The sequence below is a fragment of the Sebastes fasciatus genome, chromosome 24 (assembly GCF_043250625.1).
Source record: "Sebastes fasciatus isolate fSebFas1 chromosome 24, fSebFas1.pri, whole genome shotgun sequence".
In the NCBI taxonomy this organism is placed as follows: Eukaryota; Metazoa; Chordata; class Actinopteri; order Perciformes; family Sebastidae; genus Sebastes; species Sebastes fasciatus.
This window is the reverse complement of record NC_133818.1, coordinates 2,781,850-2,807,327: the sequence shown is the minus strand read 5'-3', so window position 1 is coordinate 2,807,327 and position 25,478 is coordinate 2,781,850. Positions and strand designations below refer to the sequence as shown.

Genomic DNA, 25,478 nt, shown 5'->3' with positions numbered 1-25,478 from the left:
AGAACATCAAAGGTATTGTTATATTACTATATATATTATTATACAAGGTTATATGAAAATAAAAAAGGATAAGCAAAGAACAGAACATGGGTACAGGTGCATATATAGTGAAATGAGAAAGATTTTCAAGGCAGTCGATGCTTTCTGATTTGTTTTTGTTGGATTTAGATTTAAAATAAAGAGAATAATAATACAACTAAGAGAATAATCATCTCTTTTCTGTATACAAATGGTCCAGTTTTTCCTGATAAATTAAAAAAATATATATTTTTACTTTATACATTTAATTTTTTTAAAAGCCAGAGTTATGTAGAATCGTTAAACATTTTAAGTATTGAGTTTCTATTAACAAAAAGGCTTTAACATATTTGTTACAGGATAAATGATAAATGACAATATAATAATAAATGATACATAATAAATAATCTAAATAATTAATAAAAATGATAATGATAAATGACAATATAATAATAAATGATACATAATAAATAATCTAAATAATCAATAAAACATGATAATGATAAATGACAATATGATATTAAATGACACATAATAAATAATCAAAGGAATAAATAAATAAATGAATGGTAATGTTAAATGACAATATAATAATAAATGATTCATAATAAATAATCAAAAGAATTAATGATAAATAACAATATAATAACAAATGATACATAATAAATAATCAAAAGAATAAATAAATAAATGAATGATAATGATAAATGACAATATAATAATAAATGACACATTATAAATAACCAAAGGAATAATTGATAAATAACAATATATTAATTCATGACACATAATAAGTAATCTAAATAATTAATAAAAAATGATAATGATAAATGACAATATAATAATAAATGATACATAATAAATAATCAAAGGAATAAATAAATAAATGATAATGTTAAATGACTGATTTCAGCCACAGTTCAATGATAGATGCATTGATTAACAAATCAGTTGCTGGAGTACTGAAAGCTCCCTGCAGGGGGATGTGCACTAAAAAGTCTGACACTGACACAAACAAACCCATTCGGACTACCGGCTTCCAGCTCACACCATGAGCTCCTTCGTGGCTGCAGCCAGAGCTTTGCGGCTCTCTGTGCTCTCTGCTCGGACACTGGAGCTGCGACACCACCACCTCTCTGTTTCCAGCAGAAACCTGAACGTCCAGGCGACCACCGAGGCTGGGAAGCTGAAGAGCATCGATGACCTGCCTGGTCCCAGTTTATCCACCACTCTCTACTGGTTATTCGTCAAAGGATACGCAGACAAGAGCCACTTACTGCAGGTCAGTTACACTGCTTTAACCTGCTGCTCACAAAACTCATTTATGATCCATGTTTTCATCTTATTTGATAGTTTCTACCCTGAAGAGCTCAACACTTGAGTGCATCTGACATAACAAGTAATCAAAAGAATAAAGAAATAAATGATAGTGATAAATGACAATATAATAATAAACGATTTATAATAAATAATCAAAAGAATAAATGATAAATGACAATATAATAATAAATAAATAATATATAATAAATAATCTAAATAAAAAATGATAATGATAAATGACAATATAATTATAAATGATACATAATAAATAATCAAAAGAATAAATAAATAAATGATAATGGTAAATGACAATATGATTTAAGACTATACAACATAACAAAAAAAAAAAATTAATAATATAAAGTGCAGGAAGAGGCAAAAAAAACCACTGGGTTTATCTGAAGCCTCCACCTAGAGACAAGATTAATATAAAGAAACAATATGACTACATAATAGTGATAACAAACAATTAGGACAAGATATATATAGTAACAACAATAACAATACAGTGAATATATCAAAAAAGATAAGTGTGTGTGTGTGTGTGTGTGTGTGTGTTTGTTGCGTGGTAGTGTTTGGTTAGTGTTTGTGAGGAGGATATTGTTTTAAATATCTATAAAGACTTCTGGGTAATCGTAACCAAACAACATTGTGAGTGGGAAAAAAATAAAAAACATAGAAACAGATACATGGACAACATGGGGTAAAGCAATTACAAGTTAATTAAATGACCCTTTAAGCGACTTTTGAAACATTTGACAGATGAACAGTTTATTGATAGATGTGAAAAGCTACTCCATAATTTGGTTCCCCTAAATCTTATTGAAAACTGACCTCTACTAGTGAGACATTTAGGAGGATGAAGATCTAGAGACTGACAGGTTGAGTAAGAATGGACCTGAGAATCTGTTTTAAAATAGGTCTTGAACTGCTCAGGAATATTCCCACCAGAAAGTATCTTATAAATAAAAACACATATTTGAGAAATATTGATATCATAAATAGTAAGAATGTGGAGTTTCTTAAATAGAGGAGCAGAGGAGATGTGTGACTCTGATCGAGTTGCAATCCTCACAAAATGTTATGAAGAACTTTATGATTTTAGTTTAAAGGTCACCTATTATGCAAAATGCACTTTTCCATGTCTTTTAAACATCAATATCTGTTTCCAGTGTGTCTACAGGCCACCATAGTATCATAAAAGACCATCCTCTCTCTTTTTCTCCTCCTCCGTTTGTCCGGAAATGGGTGCAGAAAAAAATTTTGCTTTTTTTCCTTCTCTTCTGACGTCATTAGAGAAATGCAAGCCATGTAAGGGTTTCCTGGTCGAACCAGAGCAGAACCTTCAGTAGCTGACCCCGCCCCACAGCGCGTCACTGTCTCTCCTCCTCAACCTAACTTGAGCAAAGTCTGCAAGAACCAGCAGAACAGGCTTCATGTACTCCCATCATCTAAATATAACATGTTCTTTCACAAAGGCTTTATGTAATTACACTGTTTAAACAGATGATATTTATATATTATATATATTTGATGTCATGCATGTAGCAGAGTACAGGTAGTAAATAGTGACTTGTAAGCAACACAACACATTTCTGTTTCACAGTCAAACTTTATTTGAGTTGACAGATGACAATATTAATTATTCACAGCATTTGTAATCATCTCACCTGTTAGTTAGTTATGTGACATGGTACAGGAGAAAGTCTTCAGCTCTGGTACACTATGGTAAGCTAAGCTCCGGTGGTCTGTAGTCATGGTAACACAGAGACAGCTACTACTGTAAATAATATACCTGTAGCTCTCTTCACAACAACACAGACACAGGTCGGTTCTTTGATACGGGCGTTTATTGCTTGGACACGTCTTTCTCTGATGCTTCACTTCTGAGTCACGTCATGCACACGCCGTGAAAACTCGTTGGCCGCTTGTCATGAAAAGAGGTTCTTGAGTCCATGAAAGTCCTTTTGAAAGTCTCTTTGACTGTCTGCTTTTAGCTTCAGACGTCGATAATCATAGCTTTAAACACTTTACAGAGCCCGCGAAAGGCATCTGCTCCTTCACTTACGTTGGATTGTTTTAGTCCCTCAATGAATTCCGTCGTAGTGGTACTACACAGGGAACATTGGTTCCGGGGCGGAACGTAAAACACAGTGGACTAATGTACTTTTGACTGAAACACTTCTACCTGTTACACATTTTGAACTGTATGAAACAAATAATTTTACTCACATCATATTTAAATTTTTAACCTTACATTAAATGAATTATCTATTTATTTATTTATTGCATGAACTTATGGGATCAATTACTAATTATATATCATGAACACATTTATGCAACGGCACTTACAATACCATTACTCTGATCTTCCATACATTTATCTTTTAGCAGAAATAATGAACTGACTACTGTTTCACATCTTCTATTTTCCACCCTGATGGTCGCTGTGTTTACACACCGTGTCATAGCGGTAGCATGTAGCTAATGGGGTTAGCTCTGTATCTCCCATCTGCTTTCAGCTGTCTGCTCTCCTCTGGGATGATTCTGTTGGTCATTTCTCACAGATGGATCTTTAAAGACAGGCTGTGAATCAGTGGTTTTCAGACAGCGGCTGAATTAGGCTCTGAGGCAGGCAGACTCAGGCTGCAGTATGAGAAGAATAAAGGTTTTTTTGAACATTGCAGCATGTAAACATGTTCTAGTGCAACATTAAAATACATCTATGAACCTGGAAATGAGCATAATATGTGACCTTTAATACACTGCTCTAAAGAAATGAAGGGAACACTTAAATCACACATCAGATCTTGATAACTAACTATTCAAGTGTAAAATCGTTACTGATGTACATTGAATAATTTGTTGAGAACAAAATGACGTAACAACGGTCAATGAAAACCAAAATCATCAACTCATTGAGGGCTGGATTCAAAATCACACCCAAAATCAAAGTAAAGAATGTAAATCACATTCTTTTCATTTCATCACATCAACTCATAAAGTGACTCAGTAGTGTGTACGGCTCCCGCGTGCCTGTATGCACTCCCTACAGCGTCTGGGCATGCTCCTGATGAGTTGGCGGATGGTGTCCTGGCGGATCTCCTCCCAGACCTGGATCAGGGCATCAGAGGGCTCCTGGAAAGTCTGTGGCGGTACTTGGTGGCGTCGGATTCACCGATACATAACGTCCCATAGGTGCTCAATTGGATTTAGGTCAGGAGACCTAGTGAGGGTCGGTCAATGGCATCAATGCCTTCGTCATCTAGGAACCGCTTACACACTCTGGCCACATGAGGCCGGGCACTGTCCTGCACCAGGAGGAACCCGGGGCCTACTACACCAGGAGGAACCCAGGAGGAACCCAGGAGGAACCCAGGAGGAGCCTAGGAGGAACCCAGGAGGAACCCAGGAGGAACCCAGGAGGAGCCTAGGAGGAACCCAGGAGGAACCCAGGAGGAACCCAGGGCCCACTGCACCAGGAGGAACCCGGGGCCCACTGCACCAGGAGGAACCCAGGAGGAACCCAGGAGGAACCGAGGAGGAGCCTAGGAGGAACCCAGGAGGAACCCAGGAGGAACCCAGGAGGAACCCAGGAGGAGCCTAGGAGGAACCCAGGAGGAACCCAGGAGGAACCCAGGGCCCACTGCACCAGGAGGAACCCAGGGCCCACTGCACCAGGAGGAACCCTGGGCCCACTGCACCAGCTTACGGTCTGACAATCGCTCTGAGGATTTCATCCCAGTACCTAACAGCAGTCAGGGTACCGTTGGCTATGACATGGAGGTCTGTGATCCTCCAAGGATACAGTATGCCTCCCCAGACCATCACTGACCCACCACCAAACGGATCATGCTGGATGATGTTACCGTTCACCACGGCGTCTCCAGACTCTTTCACGTCTGTCACATGTGCTCAGTGTGAACCTTCTCTCATCTGTGAAGAGAACGGGGCGCCAATGGCGGACCTGCCAATCTGGAGTTACACAACTTTTAAAAGTAGTACTCTGAATTACACACACATGAACCCTTTCAGAGTGTTTTATATCATATAATATATTATTGATGCATTACCATGGGAGCAGTATTTATATAATACGGGCTGATTATATGTTGAACTACTTTAAACTCAAGTTACTCTTCCAGGATGTCCAGAAGAGCCTTTACGGGCCCATCTGGCGCTCCAGATTCGGCCCCTTCGACATCGTCAACGTGGCGACTCCGGAGCTCATCGCTCAGGTGATCCAACAGGAGGGCCGCTACCCGCTCCGAGCCGAGCTGCCTCACTGGAAGGAGTACCGGGACCTGAGAGGTCAGGCCTACGGGCTGCATGTGGAGTGAGTTTATGGATCTTCCTTTAAATGTAAAAGATAATAACGGTCATAAACAACAGCTAATATAATCATTAGTGGTCCTAGTCGTTTGGGTTTAATCCCCGGTAGCAACTCTCTTCCTCTCTAAAGTGTTCGTAAAGGTCCCTAAAAGAGTTGTTAATCTGAAGAACTCTTTTGCTTTGTAGCACAGGACCGGAGTGGTACCGCATCCGCAGCGCCCTGAACCCTAAGATGCTAAAGCTGCGGGAAGTGTTGGCCTACGCCCCCATCATCCACCAGGTGGTCGGAGATCTACTGCGACGCGTCGAGCTCCTCCGCAGTCGCAGCGAGGACCAGGCCACCGTTTCAGACATGACTGCTGAGCTCTACAAGTTCGGCTTTGAAGGTGGGAATGTTTTCAGAAAGTCTAGCGGCGGTTGAGGTCAGCGGGGCGGTTTGTGATGCTCTTCACCTCTTGCAGGTATCTCCTCCATCTTGTTTGAGACCAGGTTGGGCTGCCTGGAGGAGGAGATCCCCGTTGACACGCAGCGCTTCATCACCGCCGCCAATGACATGCTGACGCTGTCTGAGATTGTGATCCTCTTCCCTCGCTGGAGCCGCAGCGTCCTCCCCTTCTGGAGACGCTTCGTCCAGGCCTGGGACGACCTCTATGACATAGGTATGTAGCAAGACAAACAGCAAAAGGAGACATTCATGTCATTTGGATTCACTTATAAGTTGGTAAAGTGTTTGGTTGTTGTGTTTCCGTTGGGCAGCGCAATCCCTCATCAACAGGAGGATCGCTGAAATCCAAGCTCAGGTGTCCAGCGGCAAGCCGGCGGAGGGCATTTACCTCACCTACCTGCTGTCCTGTGACAGGCTGAGCAGAGCCGAGGTCTACATCAGCATCACTGAGCTGCTGCTGGGAGGGGTCGACACGGTGAGTAGGGGGCTGCTGGTTCCAGCCTTCAATCTATCACTATTTCATCGTGCGTCAGTTTTAACATGCACGATTTAAATTTCAGATAAGATGAGATGAACCTTTATTGAGGGGATATGTGGCAGGACAGAAGTAGTTCAGATAAACAGGAGCATATGAGACAAACATTATAATAGTATATACTATTAGTTATGATAATATATTATAGAAGCAGCTGTAAATAGTTTACTATCAGCTCCTCCACAGAGAACAGAGCAGCAGATATTCTCATTTTAGCTGAGGGGAAAAAACATCCATAGAAACTTCTCAAACTGCTGCTTCTCTCCTGTCATCTGTTCAAGAAGCTTCAGACAGTTGTAGTTTTGTCCAGTGGGAGAGCTGGAGGCTGGTATGATTTCTGATTTATCCGTATGTTGATGAAAATAAGTGTGTTAGGAACACAGAGAGCATCCAGATGGAGAGAGGAGGAGTGGTTTGAGTTTTAATTAGGGCTGTCAATCGATTAAAATAGTTAATCAGGATTAATCACACATTTTTAATCTTAAGGGAGATTTATCAACTATTTAATCCTCTTATCAACATGGGAGTGGGCAAATATGCTGCTTTATGAAAATGTATGTATATATTTATTATTGGAAATCAGTTAACAACACAAAACAATGACAGATATTGATCCAGAAACTCTCACAGGTATAAAAAATATGCTGAAATCATAACATGGCAAACTGCAGCCCAACAGGCAACAACAGCTGTCAGTGTGTCAGTGTGCTGACTTGACTATGACTTGCCCCAAACTGCATGTGATGATCATAAAGTGTCAGTATTGTGGTTATTGCGGCAGCACTAGAGGAGTGAGTGGCAGGATGTGAGGAACACATCATTACAGGCCTGAGCATGAAGATCGTCTTCCTGACTGAACTTAAACTAGAGCTTCATTTGTCAGATACATGTAGGGCAGTAAAAAGTATCATATAGTAGAAGTATGAAGTAGCAGAAATGACTCTTCACTGTTTGTGAGGCCAGTTCTCGCAACATGTAGGAATTTCCAGTTGTTCCAGGAAAGGCTCTGGGTCCGCTGGGATAGGCAGAGAAAGCTGCCTAATCAGACTCTGGACTTCACTCTTATGGAGGACAAAACCTGCCAAAATTAAAAATACATCAATAAATGAATACATGATCCGATAGATAAATAAATGTATCATTAAATGTAGCAAAAATAATATTAAAAATAAAATATATCCATTAATCATTTGATTAAAATGTGACATAAATTGATATTTCTGTTTTAATTTGCGTCTTTATTTATTCATATTTGTATTTATTTATTTATGTATTTATTTACTCTTCTGTTTAACTTTCCCTTTTATTTATTCATCTGTAAATGTATTTTATTTTTGCATGGTTTTCCCTTTGCATTTCACCCCTTATTTATTTCCCCAAACATATTTATTTACTCTTCTGTTTAACTTTCCCTTTTATTTATTTATTTTTATTAACTTTAAAATGTATTTTATTATTTATTATTTTTGCATTTATTTTTATTTATTTATTTAAATGTATGTATTTATGCATTTATTTATTTATGCATGATTTTCCCTTTGCATTTCACCCCAAATTTAGTTCTCTAAACTTATTTATTTCTGTATTCTTTTCTTTTTACATTTATTTATACATTTCTGCCTCATTATGCAAATGAGGGGGCTGTAACAACCTGAAAATAAAATATATGCAAAAATAAAATAGATTTTTTAAAAATGAATACAAATAAGTACATAAATAAATAAAAGGTCAATTTAAACAGAAGAGTAAATAAATAAATAAGGCATTTAATACAGAGATAAATAACTAAATAAGCAAATAAAAACAGAAATATCAATTTATGTCACATTTTATCAATTAATTAATGGCTATATTTATTTTTATAATATTATTTTTGCTACATTTAATGACATATTTATTTATTTATCCAGTCATTTATTTATTGATTTGTTTTGGATTTTGGCAGGTTCCATCCTCCATACACTCCAACTTCCTTAAGACTTAAAACAAAGAAGTTCAAGCTAAATTCTCTGTTGCTAATGCATCATGATCTACTTCATCTTGACCTTTAGCCACATCTACACATAACACACAATCTAGCGTCCAAGAGGGCAATGAGAAAGTAGGTCCTGAGGCGTTCACAGTGAGATCAGCTAAGTTCGGCCTGATAAAGCTGCAACAACAGAGACGAGTGCTGGTGTTTAGTTGCTGCACGTCGCAGCGTTCGCAGAGCTCGTCTGTCTGCATTCCAAGGAGAGGTGGAGGCTTGTTGTTGTAGCTGCGAGCTGCAGCTCAAATCAAATCTAGAGATATGAGCTGAGACAGATAGATGAGAAATCACATACTGGAAGGAACACAAATGCTACTCCTTCTCTGGTGAAATGGTTGCCAATACAAAGAAACAAGCTCTTGCAACATACCTCAAGAATGTAACTGTACCTTCAGCCTGTATTTGGCTGAAACTTTGCAGACGGATTTATCTTGGTTATGCCTTCACGCCGGGGACAGCCGAGGCCGGACGCATTATGTTTCAGGTTGTCCGTCCAGACTATTATACTATATAACACCTGAAGGGAATGTCTTCAAATTTGGCACAAATGTCCATTTACTGATCACCGTGACCACACAAATCATGTTTTTGGACATAACCCAAGAATTCATATGCTAATTATGACAACTTCACCGACATGTCTAACAGGATAAAATGATGAAGTGATGACATTTTGGACAGACATGATGTAAACTGAAACTTGACTGGTTGGTGGAGTAATTCAAGTTTTATCCGGTTCTGTTATGCTGCGCTGCATCTGTCCACGTTTTAAACCCTTAAACCTGAACGTCTTTTTCTTCACACATTGACTCTTTGTATAAGAAGGTCCAGCGTCGAGACTTTAAATGTTTAGAGAGGACATTTCAGCAGCCGCTTATAAATCAGTCAGAGTCGGCTTTGAAGGAATTCTCCCTCAGAGAATCGTCACCTTCATGCGTGTTGGTTTATCTTCTAAGCAGCTGCAAGCTCAGAGTTAAAATCATAAAAGATTACATTAGTATCAATTTATTCCGCACATATATTCATCAAAGTTGCACAGAGTTATTAACAGAAGTTCTGGATTCATCAATGTGTCCCTGATACCATGTAATACAGTGTTCAGTTCGCAGTGAATGAACCCCGAGCTTTGCTATACGTTTTACCTTTATACACATTAGCTGACGAACCCTGGGGGAGGGGTCAGGCTTTCTGCAGACCCAGTACTTTTCCATCCTATGTCACAATACATCTTTGTGTCTACCTACATCTGACTCCATCTTTACACAACATTGTCTGCATGGTCATCCTGTCCCTTCCCCCATCCACTGTTAACCCCAAGGCCCTTTCATCCTTGTAGCTGTTCTTTTTACAGGCCCAATCAGCATTCCATCACGAGATCATTTCATGTGATCATTCTTGCCTCGTCTTACATCAGTCACTTATCTGTAGACAGTCTAAGCCTAGTAGTTAACACCAAACTCGCTAAACTCCCAACATAATCAAGTTTGTTACACAACAGTTTTATCATGATATATTTCCAACAATTCCTCTTTTGAACTTGTCCAAGTTCACTTCTGTCCTAGAAATATATTCTCATGAGGCATTCATCATTATTATACTATATACAATGTTACAGTTTTTTACACAGAGTTATCATCTACCACCTCGTCCTCTGAGTCATGATCATGGAAATCTATGTTGAGTAACCCCTGTGCTTCTGTTGGTGAACACATTCATTTGATAGTCAGGTGGTTGATCAGGACGCCTTTTCTCTATGGCAGTTACTATAACCTTTTCCGTCAATTGGCGGATACAGGGAATGCAACAAATAAAATAACGTAAAGCATATAAACCTTCAGTGAGTCACCTTTTCTTTACTTGTAAGCCGTGTTTTAACTGTAAAACCAGCAAGACCTTGAAACCTTCCGTCCCTTAATTGTGTCTCATACAGCTCACTTATATTTTTTACAGTGATATATATAGAAAACAAAAAATTCAGTATAGAAAACAAAAAATTCAGTCATTAGTCACGCTTCAATTTTTACGTGTCTTCTTCTGTGCTCTTCTTTGGTGTCCCTGCAGAGATGCTTGCATCTGCCCCTGGTGCTGTTCCTTTGTCCGGTTCATCTGGTGGTGTTGTTGGCTCGTTCACTCCTCCGCTGATGAAATCCACACCGGGTGGTGGATTCTTTGTGGAGCTGCACTGTGTCAAGTGCCACCAAACGCCTCCTTTCCCCTTTAGTTGGACTGCTGTCGTTGTCCTCGCGGTTACTTCATGTGGACCCGTCCACCGTGGTTCCGACCACTTCCTCTTTAACACCTTCAACCAAAGGTGTTCCGGGGGGCCTTCAGGTGCTGTCAGCAACACAGGCTTCGGAGCATGGGGGGCACCTGAACAGGAGAGAGCTGAGACAAGAGCATTCACTTTCTGATAATACGGGCGGTATCCTACAGCAGGTAGGACACACAAAGGCACTGTGGGACCTGGAAAAGGTCGTCCACAGTTGAGTTCAAACGGTGTTAAACCTGTTTGCCTATTGACTGAGGATCTCATAGCCAGAAGAGCAATGGGAAGAGCCTCAGTCCATGGCAAACCCGTTTGTTGACAAATCTTTAGCAGTTTCCCCTTAATGGTCTGGTTGGCACGTTCAACCTTGCCCTGAGATTCTGGGTGGTACACCGTGCCAAACTTGTGTTCCAGACCCAAAACAGTCTCCACTTCTCTCAAATCCTTATTTTTGAAATGAGAGCCATTGTCGGAGCGAATAAGTTTGGGAAAACCATGGTATGGTATATAATTATTCACCAAACATTTGATGACAGTTTTAGCGTCCTCTTTTCCAGTAGGATAGGCCTCAATCCACCTGGAAAATGCATCCACTATGACCAACAAAAATCTTTTACCTCCCACCCGGATCCCCATATCCGTAAAATCCATAACTATTTGTTCACCCGGACCTTGTGGTTTAGGATATGTGCCCACCGGTGGTTTTTCCGTGGGTCTTATGTTACATGTTTGACAAACAACACATTGTTGAACAAAATCAGTAACCACTTTCCTCTTTTGAGGGAACCACCATGCATCCAATGCAAACATCATTACAGCCACTCCCGCATGGCACAAACCATGAGTCTGTTTCAACATTGAGGGAATCCATCCGTCAGGCATGACAGTTTTCCCATTCTTCTGCCATAAACCAGTAAAACAATCAGTGGCACCTGCGTCTTCCCAGGATTTTCTCTCATGCTCAGGAGCGTCCTCCTGGGCTTTTTGTACATCATCAATAAAACTACTTACATGTTCAGCTAATATCATTATGCATTCAGTGACATAACCTGCAGCAGCCTTTGCTGCTTCATCTGCAGCGTTATTTCCAATGCTTTCCAGGTCACTTCCCTGTGAGTGACCTTTTACCTTTACCACAGCCACCTTCTCAGGAAGGTGGATAGCGGCCAATAAATCCTTCATGAGCCCTTCATGAGCCATAGATTTATTCCCGCTTGTTTTGAATCCTGCCTGAACCCAGCCAGACATATCCCTGTGGATCGCGTTACATACATAAGCTGAATCAGTAAAAATATTTGCAGTCTTACCCTCGGCTAGTCTAAGAGCACATATCACGGCAGTCAGTTCAGCGGCTTGAGCAGACTGTTTGCCCTCAAGTGGGGCCGAAGACAGAGTTACAGGGCCTTCTCCGTCATTAGTACACGCTACAACAGCATAGCCAGCTTTTAGTCCCTCTGTAGGGTGTCTGAAACAGCAGCCATCGGTGAAAAGGCTGAGATCAGGATTAGTAACTGGTAATGCCTCCAGGTCAGGTCGTAGTTTTACAAAAGGTTCAGATTTTTCCGCACAGGAATGTTTCTCTCCCCCTCCTTCGCCCATGTTATCTGCCATATTGCAACCTTCATGTACAAATGAAACATGTGGTTTTGAGAGTACTTGTAATATCTTAGTTTGTCTCAAGGGAGTGAGAGTGAAACATGATGAGGTGACATAAGCTACTGTACTATGGGAAGTGAGAATTTGGAGTGGGTGATGCATGACAATATGTCCTACTTTCTCAACTATTTTAGCCACAGCCGCTGCATATCTGACACACGGACTAGCTCTCTGTTCCGGTGTGTCTAGCAGAATGCTGCAATAGTAAAGTACATTCCTGTCTCCTCTTTGCTTCTGATATAGAACACCATGAGCTGTGGAAAGTTGTTCTGATACGTCGAGGTGAAATGGCTGGGAATAGTCGGGGAGTGCTAAAGCAGCCGCCTCAGCCATCTCCTGTTTCAATCTGATGAACCCCTCCTCCCCCTTCTTACCTTTTCATCTCCCTTCTTCCCTTTACCTTTTCGCTGTCTTAACTCAGCTTCTTCATCTACCTGTCTTTGTTCCTGCTCTTCTTCTTCCCCCTGTCTCCCTGCTCTGGCCAAATTTATTAGTCCTACTTCCATCTCTAAGAGACGGAGTCTTTTCTCCTGCTCTTCTTTCTGTTTCCTATCTTCCTGAGTTTCTTCGTAGCATACTCTCCCCCCTGTCAGTGTTACAACTGGTATTTGAACGCTCAGAACAGGTTTCGGAGGGTCGGGTTCATCAGTTAGTGGGGGAGGGGGAGGTGGAGGAAAGTCTTTGTCCTTATATGGGGGAGGGGCGGTTGGTGTTTCTCTCATTACCATTTGATGTTGTGGCATGGGGGGAGGATCGGGGAATGGGCCGGGATAATCACCTAGTTTAGGGTACAGAGTACTCTCTGTTCTAGGCTGTTGTTTTTCTTTTTTAGAAGACCATTGATGGCCTAATTCAGTCACTGAGGCCAAATAAACACAATTAGCTTGGGCCAATGAACTGGCTTGTTGTTCCACGTGTTTTTTAGCTTTTGCTCGTGTGAACATATTGCTGTTTTTTAATTGTTTTCGAGTCTCAGCCAAATCGTCTTGCTGCTTTAATATGTGCCTCCGAACCGCCGGGGTAACAGCTGCTTTAGAGTCCTCTTTAGGAAACTCCTCTTTTTCTATCATGCCTTTGAACCAGTCATCCAAATCCTTCGCTCGTTCATTCTTTTTCTTAGGATCAAAGGTGCAAATCACATTTGTCCTCACCTTGGCCCATTGCTGGCCAAAAGTGAGACCTGTCTTGTTGCATCCTCCTATTTCCTCACACTCTCTATCGAATTCCCCGTCCATGGCTGTTTTTACCCTTATACCGAACTATTCATACAGTTGGTGTTAGTATATACCAAACAGTAGTGTTTCAGAGTAATTGGGTCGTTATGCCCCCGCAACAGATCCCACCAAAACACAAGCTTCTACTAACGGTTGCCCGTCAGCGGTGCAGGCACGGTATCTGAGGCAGTTTTAAATTTCCTCTGATGACACTATTAATGCAGTTTATTAGTGTTACCAACACAACATTTAGATCCCAGATCTATTAAAGGACTCAAACCTTTTTTCTAAACTCCCAGAGCCTTAGGATCCCTGATCCTTTCAACTGTACATTTAGATCCCAGATCTATTAAAGGACTCAAACCTTTTTTATAGACTCCCAGAGCCTTAGGATCCCTGATCCTTTCAACTGTGCAACTAGATGTTAAAATTCAAACAGAGATGTGTCTTACTCAGCAAGAGAGATAAATTTAGATCCTATGCCAATATGCAGATTTGTTTTAACAGGTTCTGCTTACCTTTTGCCTTGTAGTCAGGGGTCCCCTTATCTCTCTCTCACTGAGTCATCCAGTCTCTGGCTCGCGTCACTCTTTCTGAAGATCACGTCGGGGTCACCAAATTGAAGGAATTCTCCCTCAGAGAATCGTCACCTTCATGCGTGTTGGTTTATCTTCTAAGCAGCTGCAAGCTCAGAGTTAAAATCATAAAAGATTACAAATTAGGTTACATTAGTATCAATTTATTCCGCACATATATTCATCAAAGTTGCACAGAGTTATTAACAGAAGTTCTGGATTCATCAATGTGTCCCTGATACCATGTAATACAGTGTTCAGTTCGCAGTGAATGAACCCCGAGCTTTGCTATACGTTTTACCTTTATACACATTAGCTGACGAACCCTGGGGGAGGGGTCAGGCTTTCTGCAGACCCAGTACTTTTCCATCCTATGTCACAATACATCTTCGTGTCTACCTACATCTGACTCCATCTTTACACAACATTGTCTGCATGGTCATCCTGTCCCTTCCCCCATCCACTGTTAACCCCAAGGCCCTTTCATCCTTGTAGCTGTTCTTTTTACAGGCCCAATCAGCATTCCATCACGAGATCATTTCATGTGATCATTCTTGCCTCGTCTTACATCAGTCACTTATCTGTAGACAGTCTAAGCCTAGTAGTTAACACCAAACTCGCTAAACTCCCAACATAATCAAGTTTGTTACACAACAACAGTTTTATCATGATATATTTCCAACAGCTTCTACTGCCAACTTCCTCTTTGTTAATAACAATCAAAAGCATGAAAGGAAATTAAAATAACCACCCAGTGTCCACTCTCAGATCTCAGACAAGCAGCGAAGGACTTTGCATTAAAAACAAAACTATGCACATACAGTTCTGTTGTAAGATGGGCAAATACATGAAAGTGTTGGACTGAGGGCTGTCAATCGATTAAAATATGTATTGGTGATTCATCGCATGAGTGTCCAGAGGTAATCATGATTAATCGTGATGTATGTACCTTTGAGATTTAACAAGTATTTAATACTCTTATCAACATGGGAGTGGACAAATATGCCGCTTTATGCAAATGTATATATTTATTATTGGAAATCAATTAACACAAAACAATGACAGATATTGTCCAGAAACCCTCACAGGTACTGCATTTAGCATAAAACAATATGCTCACATCATAACATGGCAAACTGCAGCCCAACAGGCAACAACAGCTGTCAGTGTGTCAGTGTGCTGACTTGACTATGACTTGCCCCAAACTGCATGTGATTATCATAAAGTGGGCATGTCTGTAAAGGGGAGACTCGTGGGTACCCATAGAACCCATTTACATTCACTGATCTGGAGGTCAGAGGTCAAGGGACCCCTTTGAAAATGGCCATGACAGTTTTTCCTCACTAAAATTTAGCGCAAGTTTGGAACGTCATTTAGCCTCCTTCAGGACAAGCTAGTATGACATGGTTGGTACCGATGGATTCTTTAGGTTTTCTAGTTTGTAGCAGCTTCATGGATGTCGGTTGGTCGCTCCACCACTTTAGTCCAGACTGAAATATCTCAACATGTATTGGATGGATGGATGAACTGTAATGACTGTTGCAAGGTGAGGTGCAGGAGAGCAAGGTGAAAAGTCACGAAGAGAAATCATCACACTGGCAGCTAAGTATGCTTGAAAAATAAGGCAGACTTTTATTTTCAGTCTGTAAAAATTCCATCAAACAAAGGAAAAAACACATGGAGGGAAAATCATCCTCTGCATTCAGTTTCACAGCTCACCACATGCCTGGTGCTGCTCTTTTTACCACTCTCCCCCCCAAACTCTACTTTCACACATGGTCATATAACCTAACAGCCCGTCTTTCCAGTTCAAACTGGCTTATCAGGCGAGTGCTGCCATCAGCTCAGACTGGAGACACCTGCAGTGAGAACCTGGGAAATCAGAGCACACCTGATTACACTTGGAGCCACTCAGTCTCTGTCAGTCAATTAACCCCTTAACTACCCACATAAGGAAAAACAAAGATAACTGTGATCAACCCCACTTGGCTTTACCAAACAGTTAGTGAGGGAGTTGTTGCTTCCTCACATTTCACACCTCCTCCCCCTCTGGCTTACATAAGTCAGGCAAACGTGACAGATAATCAGCAATAAGATTTTTCTTACCAGGACAGTGCTCTATGGTGAACTGGTATGGCTGGAGGGCTAGGCACCAACGCAGAATCCTTGCATTCTGATGCTGCTTGGATTGCATCCACTTCAAAGGTCTGTGGTCTGTCTGCAATACAAACTCTCTTCCCAAAAGATAATACTTCAATGAATCAATAGCCCATTTTATAGCCAGTCCCTCCTTTTCCACAGTAGAGTACTTTTTCTCCCGGTCAAACAGTTTCTTACTTAAGAACAGGACAGGTTTCTCTTCACCAGGTTCCCCCTGGGCTAGCACCGCTCCTAGTCCAACACCGGAGGCATCAACCTGCACAAGGAATGCTTTCGTGAAGTCCGGGCTCTGCAACACAGGAGCTTGACAGATCTGCCTTTTCAATGCTTGGAAGGCACGTTCACACTCATCATTCCATATCACTTTCGAGGTTGATTTTTTTGTTAGTTCGGTGAGTGGTGCCGCCAATGTAGAGAAATGGGGAACAAACCTTCTGTACCACCCCACGAGTCCTAAAAAGGATCTCACTTGCTTCTTGGTCAGGGGTCTTGGAATCATCTGTATGGCCTTTATCTTCTCTATTTGTGGCCTTATCTGCCCACGGCCGACCAGGTAGCCAAGGTATTTCACCTCCTCCTGAGCCCAGGAACACTTGTTTGCATTCAGGGTCAGCCCGGCTTCCTGTATCTTGCTTAGGACGATTTGAAGATGCTGCAAGTGTTCTTCCCAGGATTCACTGTAGATCACTACATCATCAAGATAGGCAGCTGAAAACCTGGAGCAATCATTAAGAACAATGTCCATTAATCTTTGAAAGGTCGCAGGTGCGCCATGAAGGCCAAAGGGTAACACAGTGTACTGGAACAAGCCCATTCCTGGAATCTGGAACGCTGTGTATTCTTTGCAAGATGGGTCAAGAGGCACTTGCCAGTAACCTTTACAAAGGTCTAATGCTGTGATGTAGTTGGCTTTCCCGATTCTCTCTAGTAGCTCATCGATACGGGGCATGGGATATGAATCAAAACAGGAAATACTGTTCAGTTTCCTCATGTCGGAACAGAACCGAGGTTGAGTACAATTCTTCTTGGGAACAAGCACTATGGGGTTTGACCACTCACTTCTGGATGGTTCAATGACTCCCATGTCCAACATCATCTGCACCTCCTTCTTCAGTGGTTCCATCATTCGTTCTGCAATTCTGTAAGGCTTCAGGCGAGCAGGTTTAGTGTCCTTCAGAACAATTTTGTGTTTTATCACATCAGTTCGGCCAGGTTTTTCTGAGAACAATGATGGAAAAAGATTGTTTAAGCTCACCCAGTTGATGCCACTGATCCACACTCAGGTGCTCTGGAGGGATCTGGGGTTTACACTTCTCTCTGAAGGGCCTCATGTCCGCTTCCTCAGCTTCCGCCACATCATCTTCAGACTGGACATCCTGGACCATCAGAACATGCTCTCCACCTGTTTCCAAGGGATTTCTTTCATGGTATTCCTTTAACAGGTTTACATGGAGCAGTTGCTTGTGTTTTTGTTTATCAGGACAGGAAATTTCATATGTTACTGGGCCCACCTTTCTGGTAACAGGATAGGGGCCTTGCCACTTCGCTAGTAACTTACTCGGCCCAGTAGGGAGCAGTACCAACACTTTCTGTCCAGTTTTCAGTTCTCTTTCTCGAGCATGTTTGTCGTACCATACCTTTTGTTTATGTTGAGCCTCCAGCATGTTTTCTTTGACTCTTTCTCTGCAACTTTCCAGTTTGTCTCGCATCTGCAGAATGTAGGAGATGATGTTCGTTGTTGGTGACGTTGCCACACCAGCCACCCAGTTCTCCTTCAGCATGTCCAAAGGGCCTCTCACCTGTCTGCCATACACCAGCTCAAAAGGGGAGAAACCAGTTGAAGCCTGGGGTACCTCTCGATATGCAAACAAAAGGAAAGGCAACCATTTATCCCAGTCTTTGCCAGTATCCTCAACAAATTTTCTCAACATTTGTTTCAGGGTACCATTAAATCGCTCGACAAGACCATCGGTTTCAGGGTGGTAAGGAGTGGTTCTTATCCCTTTCACACCAAGTTGAGAATACAGTGACTTCATTAGATGTGACATAAAGTTTGAACCTTGATCTGTTAAGATCTCTTTAGGGATGCCAACTCTAGAGAATAACTCCACTAAACATCGAACTATATGTTTGACCTGAATGGAGCGCAGTGGATAAACATCTGGATATCTGGTTGCATAGTCACATATCACCAGGGCAAATTTGTGTCCTTTGCTACTCTTTGGCAGGGGACCAATGATATCCATGGCTATTCTCTCATAAGGCACACTCATAATAGGTAATGGTTGTAATTGGCCTCGGTCTGAAATTTTGGTGGGGGCCACCACCTGGCAATCATGACATGTCTTGCAATACTCCAGTACCCCTTTGTATAACCCTGGCCAATAGAAGCGCTCAGCAATGCGGTTATAGGTTTTGGCCTGCCCTAAATGGCCAGCCCATGGAATAGTATGACCCACATGCAGGATTACTTGACGATACTCTTTTGGAATAACAAGTCTAGGTTTCTCAATGTCTGCCAAATACAAAAGGTTGTCTTTTATGACAAAGGGATCCCCAATTACACCTTTCAGCCCCCCTGTGCCAGCTTTTAGGACCCCATCTATTTCACAAACTTTTGCAAAGAGAGGTTTCAGAGAGGAGTCATTCTCCTGAATCTCTCTGAAATTGTCAGGGATTTGCCATTGTGGTTCAATGGGAGGAGTTAAAGGGAGAGCAGGGTCAGGACATTTAGCTTTATCAAGATTTCTGTTTTTCTCCTGACGACGCTGACGTTTTGTTTTCTTAACCTTATTTCCCCCTTTAAACAAACCATCATCTGCCTCAGGTAGGGGTTCTAACCCCTTGGTGACAGAGCGAGTCACTACAGCACAAGAGTATGCTACAGAGTTTTGCTGGACCAAATTGTCTAGCACAGGCAAATCTTCTCCAAGGATTACATCATATGCTAGGTGATCTAGCACACCAACAGTTAACATAAAGGCTTGCCCTTCAACCTCAATGATCACTTCTGCAGTTGGGTAATCTTTCTTACATCCATGAACACATGTGATATTTACATTTCGTTCAAAGTTAGTCAGTGAGTTGTGGAGTAGGCTGGACTTTACCAAAGTTTGCGAACTACCAGTGTCAGCCAGAGCCTTTGCCACATGACCGTTAACTGTGACATCTACTACATGTCTATGTGGAATCATTTCATTCTCATTAACATCATCATGTTCATCATTATCAGGACGAGGTACAGAACACAACTCAACTGTTTTTGATCTTTTTAAAAGGACAAAATGAAGCTTTGTGGCCAGGTTGCTGACAGTAAAAACATGGGAAGTTAGGTTTCAAGTTTGAATGTACAGGTTTCTTACCAACCCCAATGTCCTTGTTGTCCACAACAGGCAAACCGTAAGGTTTGGACTCCCCAAACCTTGGCTTCCCAACAGTCAACTTTTTCCTTGAAGGGTCCCCGTGAGCAGCCGTGTAGCGCTCTGTCAGGTCCGCTGCTTCCTCTCCTGTCTGGGGATCATTCTCCTTTACACAGGTGCGAATGTCTGGTTGGAGCACACGGAGGTATTGCTCCAAAACAATGGACTCACCAATCTGCTCCTTAGTGCGGCTGTTTGGTCGCATCCATCGTTTATAAAGTCCCTTTATCCGGTTGTAGGTTTCACGGACTGTTTCTCCCACTGGCACAATAGTGCTCCGGAAACGCTGTCTGTAAGTCTCCTCCGTCACATTGAACTTCATTAACACTGCTGCTTTAATGGCCTCGTAGGATTCAGCTTGTTCTTCGTCCATTCCCGCATAAGCATCAAGAGCTTTTCCCGTCAATAAGGTGACCACTCTGGCTGCCCACTCCACTGGCTGCCACCCCCATGTTCTGGCCATCCGCTCAAACCGAACAAAGAAGCTCTCTGGATCTTCACCTTCTTTGAAGTCAGGTATTCTTGGTTCACTGACACGGGGCCCAACAGACCGGGTTGGTGGAGAAGCACGCTGTTGCTGCTGAGGCAACAGTTGCTGTAATGAGGAGACAGGCCCACTAGCTTGAAGTGGAATGAATTTCTTTGGTTCTTTAACTGTGGGCAGGTGCATGGAGGTTTCATCTTGCAGCTTTAAAACACCAGCAGGTATAGCATGAGGATAATGTTGGTCAGGCTGTTCATATTGTTCATCTGACATCCAGTCCTGCGTCGACTTTGCTCCCATCTCACCTCTTAGCTGTTTGATCAAAAAGTACCGCTTCAGTTTGTCTAGACCGTCGCATAAACTCTCTCATTTCTTCAAAAAAGTCTGTGGCAGAGAGTTCTTCACTAGCAACACGGTCTATAAGTATTTTTGGCCGTACCACTGGTTCTTCTTCTTCATCTCCAGCGGCCATGGCGCCATCAAGTGGTGGCTCAAACCCCACTGTCCTTTCAGCATTCTTTATCTCCATTTCTGCCAAGGTGGATTTCTTCGGCCGACCTCTTCCACGTACTGCACCTCTCATTTAGTCAGCATTCCAACACCAACTCGACACAGGCGTATTAGATCCCACCACTGCCACCAATTGTTGCAAGGTGAGGTGCAGGAGAGCAAGGTGAAAAGTCACGAAGAGAAATCATCACACTGGCAGGTAAGTATGCTTGAAAAATAAGGCAGACTTTTATTTTCAGTCTGTAAAAATTCCATCAAACAAAGGAAAAAACACATGGAGGTAAAAAACCCTCTGCATTCTGTTACACAGCTCACCACATGCCTGGTGCTGCTCTTTTTACCACTCTCCCCCCCAAACTCTACTTTCACACATGGTCATATAACCTAACAGCCCGCCTTTCCAGTTCAAACTGGCTTATCAGGCGAGTGCTGCCATCAGCTCAGACTGGAGACACCTGCAGTGAGAACCTGGGAAATCAGAGCACACCTGATTACACTTGGAGCCACTCAGTCTCTGTCAGTCAATTAACCCCTTAACTACCCACATAAGGAAAAACAAAGATAACTGTGATCAACCCCACTTGGCTTTACCAAACAGTTAGTGAGGGAGTTGTTGCTTCCTCACAATGACTTTATTTCCTCTGACTCTCTCAGACTGCTAGTCTTAGCCCTGTGATGGACAATAATCTGATTCCCTCCTGATCTCAGACCTCCAACACACTGTCGTGGGCGCTGTACCACTTAGCGAGGGACCGCAGGGCTCAGGATCGACTTTACAGAGAGGTGGACTCTGTGTGTCCGGACAGACGGGAGCCAACCACAGAGCACCTGAGCAGGATGCCCTACCTGAAGGCCGTCATCAAGGAGACGCTACGGTGAGCAGACTGCTAGTATGAACTACTCACGAAGCAGTGTTGGCCCTGGAACTACAGTTTGGAAAACAAGCAGCCCATCAATCAGCTGAACTTTATACATGAAGTACTTAGTAACCAGTCAGATGCAGTGTTCTAGATTAGATTAGTTATATAGTAGTCAAATAATCTGCTCCTTGAACCTTGACCAGCTACAATATTATAATGCAGCTAATATAATATATATAATATAATATAATATAATATAATGACTCCTTTCAGAGTGTTTTTATTATCATTATATTATATTATATATAATATAATATAATATAATGACTCCTTTCAGAGTGTTTTTATTATCATTATATTATATTATATATAATATAATGTAATATAATGACTCCTTTCAGAGTGTTTTTATTATCATTATATTATATTATATATATTATAATGTAATATAATGACTCATTTCAGAGTGTTTTTATTATAATGATAATAAAAACACTCTGAAAGGAGTTATGTTGCAGCACGACTACTTTTACTTTTGATACTTCTGCTGATAAGTTTTTTAAAAGGCAGAACTTGTGACGGAGCATTTTTTTTATTTTGTGGTATTTCTACGTGTTTCGACCTGACATGCCCTGACCTGTGAGACTGGCAAAGTGACAGAACAGCTTTTATCAGTTTTTGACTTATATGGTACAGCTAGTACAGCTGACGTAAAGCAAAGAATAAAACACTGAATCGGACATAAATAATCAATAACATGCTCCAGGTTAGCTCTGTCTCTGATTTAGAGTCTGACTGTCGTCTGTGTCTTTCTCCTCCAGCCTTTATCCCGTGTTTCCTGGAAACGGACGCTTTATTTCAGACGATGAGGTGATCGTGGGAAACTACTGGTTCCCAAAGAAGGTAGGAAAGCACAACCAGGATGTGAGGCACCTTTAACTTTAAAGATCAGAAATGATTTAAATACGCTTCTCTTCTTTGCAGACTCAGTTCCATCTGTGTCATTACGCAGTCTGTCACAATGAAGCAGAGTTCGTAGACGCAGAGCTCTTCGTCCCAGAGCGCTGGCTCCGTGCCGAGGCGGCCAGCAGCGTCTGTGGCAGGGCGGCGCCCGGCTTCTACCAGCACCACCCGTACAGCTTCATCCCCTTCGGAGTCGGGGTGCGAGCCTGTGTTGGGAAGAGGGTGGCGGAGATGGAGATGTACTTTGCTCTGTCCAGGGTGAGTGAAGAAGAGACAGACAGAGACAGGAAGTGGACTTTTAGCCTACTTCTTGGCCAATTTGTGTTTCTTTTAGGGCTGTCAATCGTTTAAAATATTTAATCGCATGATTGTCCATAGTTAATCTCGATTAATCGCAATCACACATTTTTTATCTGTTCAAAATGTACCTTAAAGGGAGATTTGCCAAGTATTTAATACTCTTATCAACATGGGAGTGGACAAATATGCTGCTTTATGCAAATGTATTTATATATTTCTTATTGGAAATCAGTTAACAACACAAAACAATGATAAATATTGTCCAGGAAGTTATGTCTGTAAAGGGGAGACTCGTGGGTTCCCATAGAACACATTTTCATTCACATGTCTTGAGGTCAGAGGTCAAGGAACCCCTTTGAAAATGGCCATGCCAGGTTTTCCTTGCCACAATTTATTTGAAAGTTTGCCACAGACAAAAGTTTGAAGCGTTATTTAACCTCCTTCATGACATGACACATGACAAGTTAATATGTCATGGTTGGTACCTATGGATTCATTAGGTTTTCTACGCAAGTTGCAGTAATGCGTTAAAGAAATTAGTGGCGTTAAAACTCATTTGCGTCGACGCGTTAAATCTGACAGCCCTAGTTTCTTTATATTTTTCTTTTGCTTATGTTCTTTTATTTAGCCAGCCACAAATTAAGAAATCCTTGAAAAAGTTCTCCAAAAAGAAATGATTTGTTTCATTCAAATCTGTGCTCAAGTTTTTGAGATATCCTGCTAAGATCTACAAACAAAATCCTCAAGTATCTAACAGAATGAAGCTCCTGTATGGATTTAAAGGCTGTTTTATGTCTCCTTCCAGCTAATGCAGCACTACGAGGTCCAGCCTGAACATGGTGCACCGCTCGTGGAGCCGAAAACTCGAACCCTGCTCATCCCCGCAAAGCCCATCAACCTGCGCTTCCTGTCCAGAGGCTGATGAGGGTGCAGCAATTTAATGTGTGAAACGCACGTCCAACAACGCGTGGTGCACGAGAGGTGACATGTTTAACCTGAGCTGTAAATGTCTGCACACACTTTTACAGTAGAAATAAGAACATAAATGACTTATTTAAGGGCGCAAATTAAAGGTCAAATCTGGTGTTTATCACCCTGGATGTGGGAGGATTCTCACCAGAGTCCATGTGAATCAGCACATAAATCACTCATTTCAATGAATGATATGCAACTTGAGGATAGAGATTAATTATTATATATAATTATTTTCCTGAAACCTACAGGACTCAACACACACACACACACACACACACACACACACACACACTCTCCTCAGTCTTTTATTGTTTAACTTCACTTAATGCTCATACTTTGCCGTCTTTGCACAGACATGTTGTTTATTATTGCTGACGGGATTTAATTTCTCAATTTTAACATAGCCACAGGCTGATGTGAAATACCTGGTTTGTGTGTGTGTGTGTGTGTGTGTGTGTGTGCACTGCCCCCCTCTGACAGCTTATGTTTTTAATAACTCTCTATAGCCATGGTTTTATAATCTACTGCTGAATTTATCCGCTGCTCACCACTATGAAACCCATTTCACATCCAACACAATGTTTTTATTTGAACTTTTAACATGAACTCAACTTTAAGGAGGTGAGAGGCAAGATAGGAGACAGGGAAGGAAACAAAAAGGCAATGAAGGAAAGGAGGTTTTCAGACTGAATTCTGTGCATTCAACGGCTCTTTTCTGTTTCATTTGATATCAAACGGTGCTTAAATCACAGCTAAAGCTACACACATTTTTCTTTTTACACAAAGCAGTGATTTAACAACAACTTTAAAGAGTCTCCACAGGTTTTTATGGGTGATTAATGATAACTTGTTCATAAAAAGCGGTGAAAGAGATGAAATGCCCTCTGTTAGGCCATAATCTCTGTAACACTACTGTAATATTCCTATGGAGATCTTATTGTGATGATACAAATAAAAATCTATATTTTCTATGTATCTTTGCCTCATCTATCTGGGCCCACACAAACAAGGAGACAACAACAATAATATGGAAATAAGAGAGATAATTTGAATTATAGTAAATCAGCCGTGTAGAGGAAATGCAGGCAGAATTTTATTTCTGGTCTGAACTTGTTTTTTTTTCTCTGAATCTTGATGTCATTGATTAAAGATGCTCAATGAAAATGTATACAAAACAGTCCCATTAAAGCACTGGGAGACTAAAACTGGGTCAACAGTTGTAAACTGCTCCTCTGCCGCCGCCTGCTGGACACTTCAGTACATTTAGCTTCTTTATTTTTGCAGGAAATGAAATGCTCAGTGTCATAAACTGTTTCACTGTTGCACCACAGTCGTATACAGTGATCAACAATTAACATGGTGTATCATGAGTTCCTCAATTAATCAGACATTGTGTCACAAGAGTAGAACTTTAAAA

General features: G+C 41.5%; 1 protein-coding gene across 1 annotated transcript; it reads left to right on the top strand.

Moving 5' to 3' along the window:
• The first annotated feature begins 1,007 nt into the window (after positions 1-1,007).
• On the top strand, positions 1,008-25,036 carry LOC141762789 (sterol 26-hydroxylase, mitochondrial-like). The gene is made up of 9 exons (XM_074626850.1): positions 1,008-1,300; positions 5,484-5,674; positions 5,857-6,056; positions 6,132-6,329; positions 6,427-6,590; positions 21,672-21,838; positions 22,645-22,726; positions 22,808-23,044; positions 23,892-25,036. Exons 1-9 carry the CDS (start codon positions 1,070-1,072, stop codon positions 24,006-24,008), a joined length of 1,587 nt encoding a protein of 528 aa, XP_074482951.1. The 5' UTR covers positions 1,008-1,069; the 3' UTR covers positions 24,009-25,036.
• The last annotated feature ends 442 nt before the right edge of the window (positions 25,037-25,478 follow it).

What these genes read in the sequence shown, in the direction of transcription:
- LOC141762789 (XM_074626850.1), top strand. Translation starts at nt 1,070, where the DNA reads ATGAGCTCCTTCGTGGCTGCAGCCAGAGCTTTGCGGCTCTCTGTGCTC. An exon ending in GCCTACGGGCTGCATGTGGA is followed by an intron (nt 5,675 to 5,856) that starts GTGAGTTTATGG and finishes TTTGCTTTGTAG; the next exon opens with CACAGGACCGGAGTGGTACC. An exon ending in TGTACTTTGCTCTGTCCAGG is followed by an intron (nt 23,045 to 23,891) that starts GTGAGTGAAGAA and finishes GTCTCCTTCCAG; the next exon opens with CTAATGCAGCACTACGAGGT.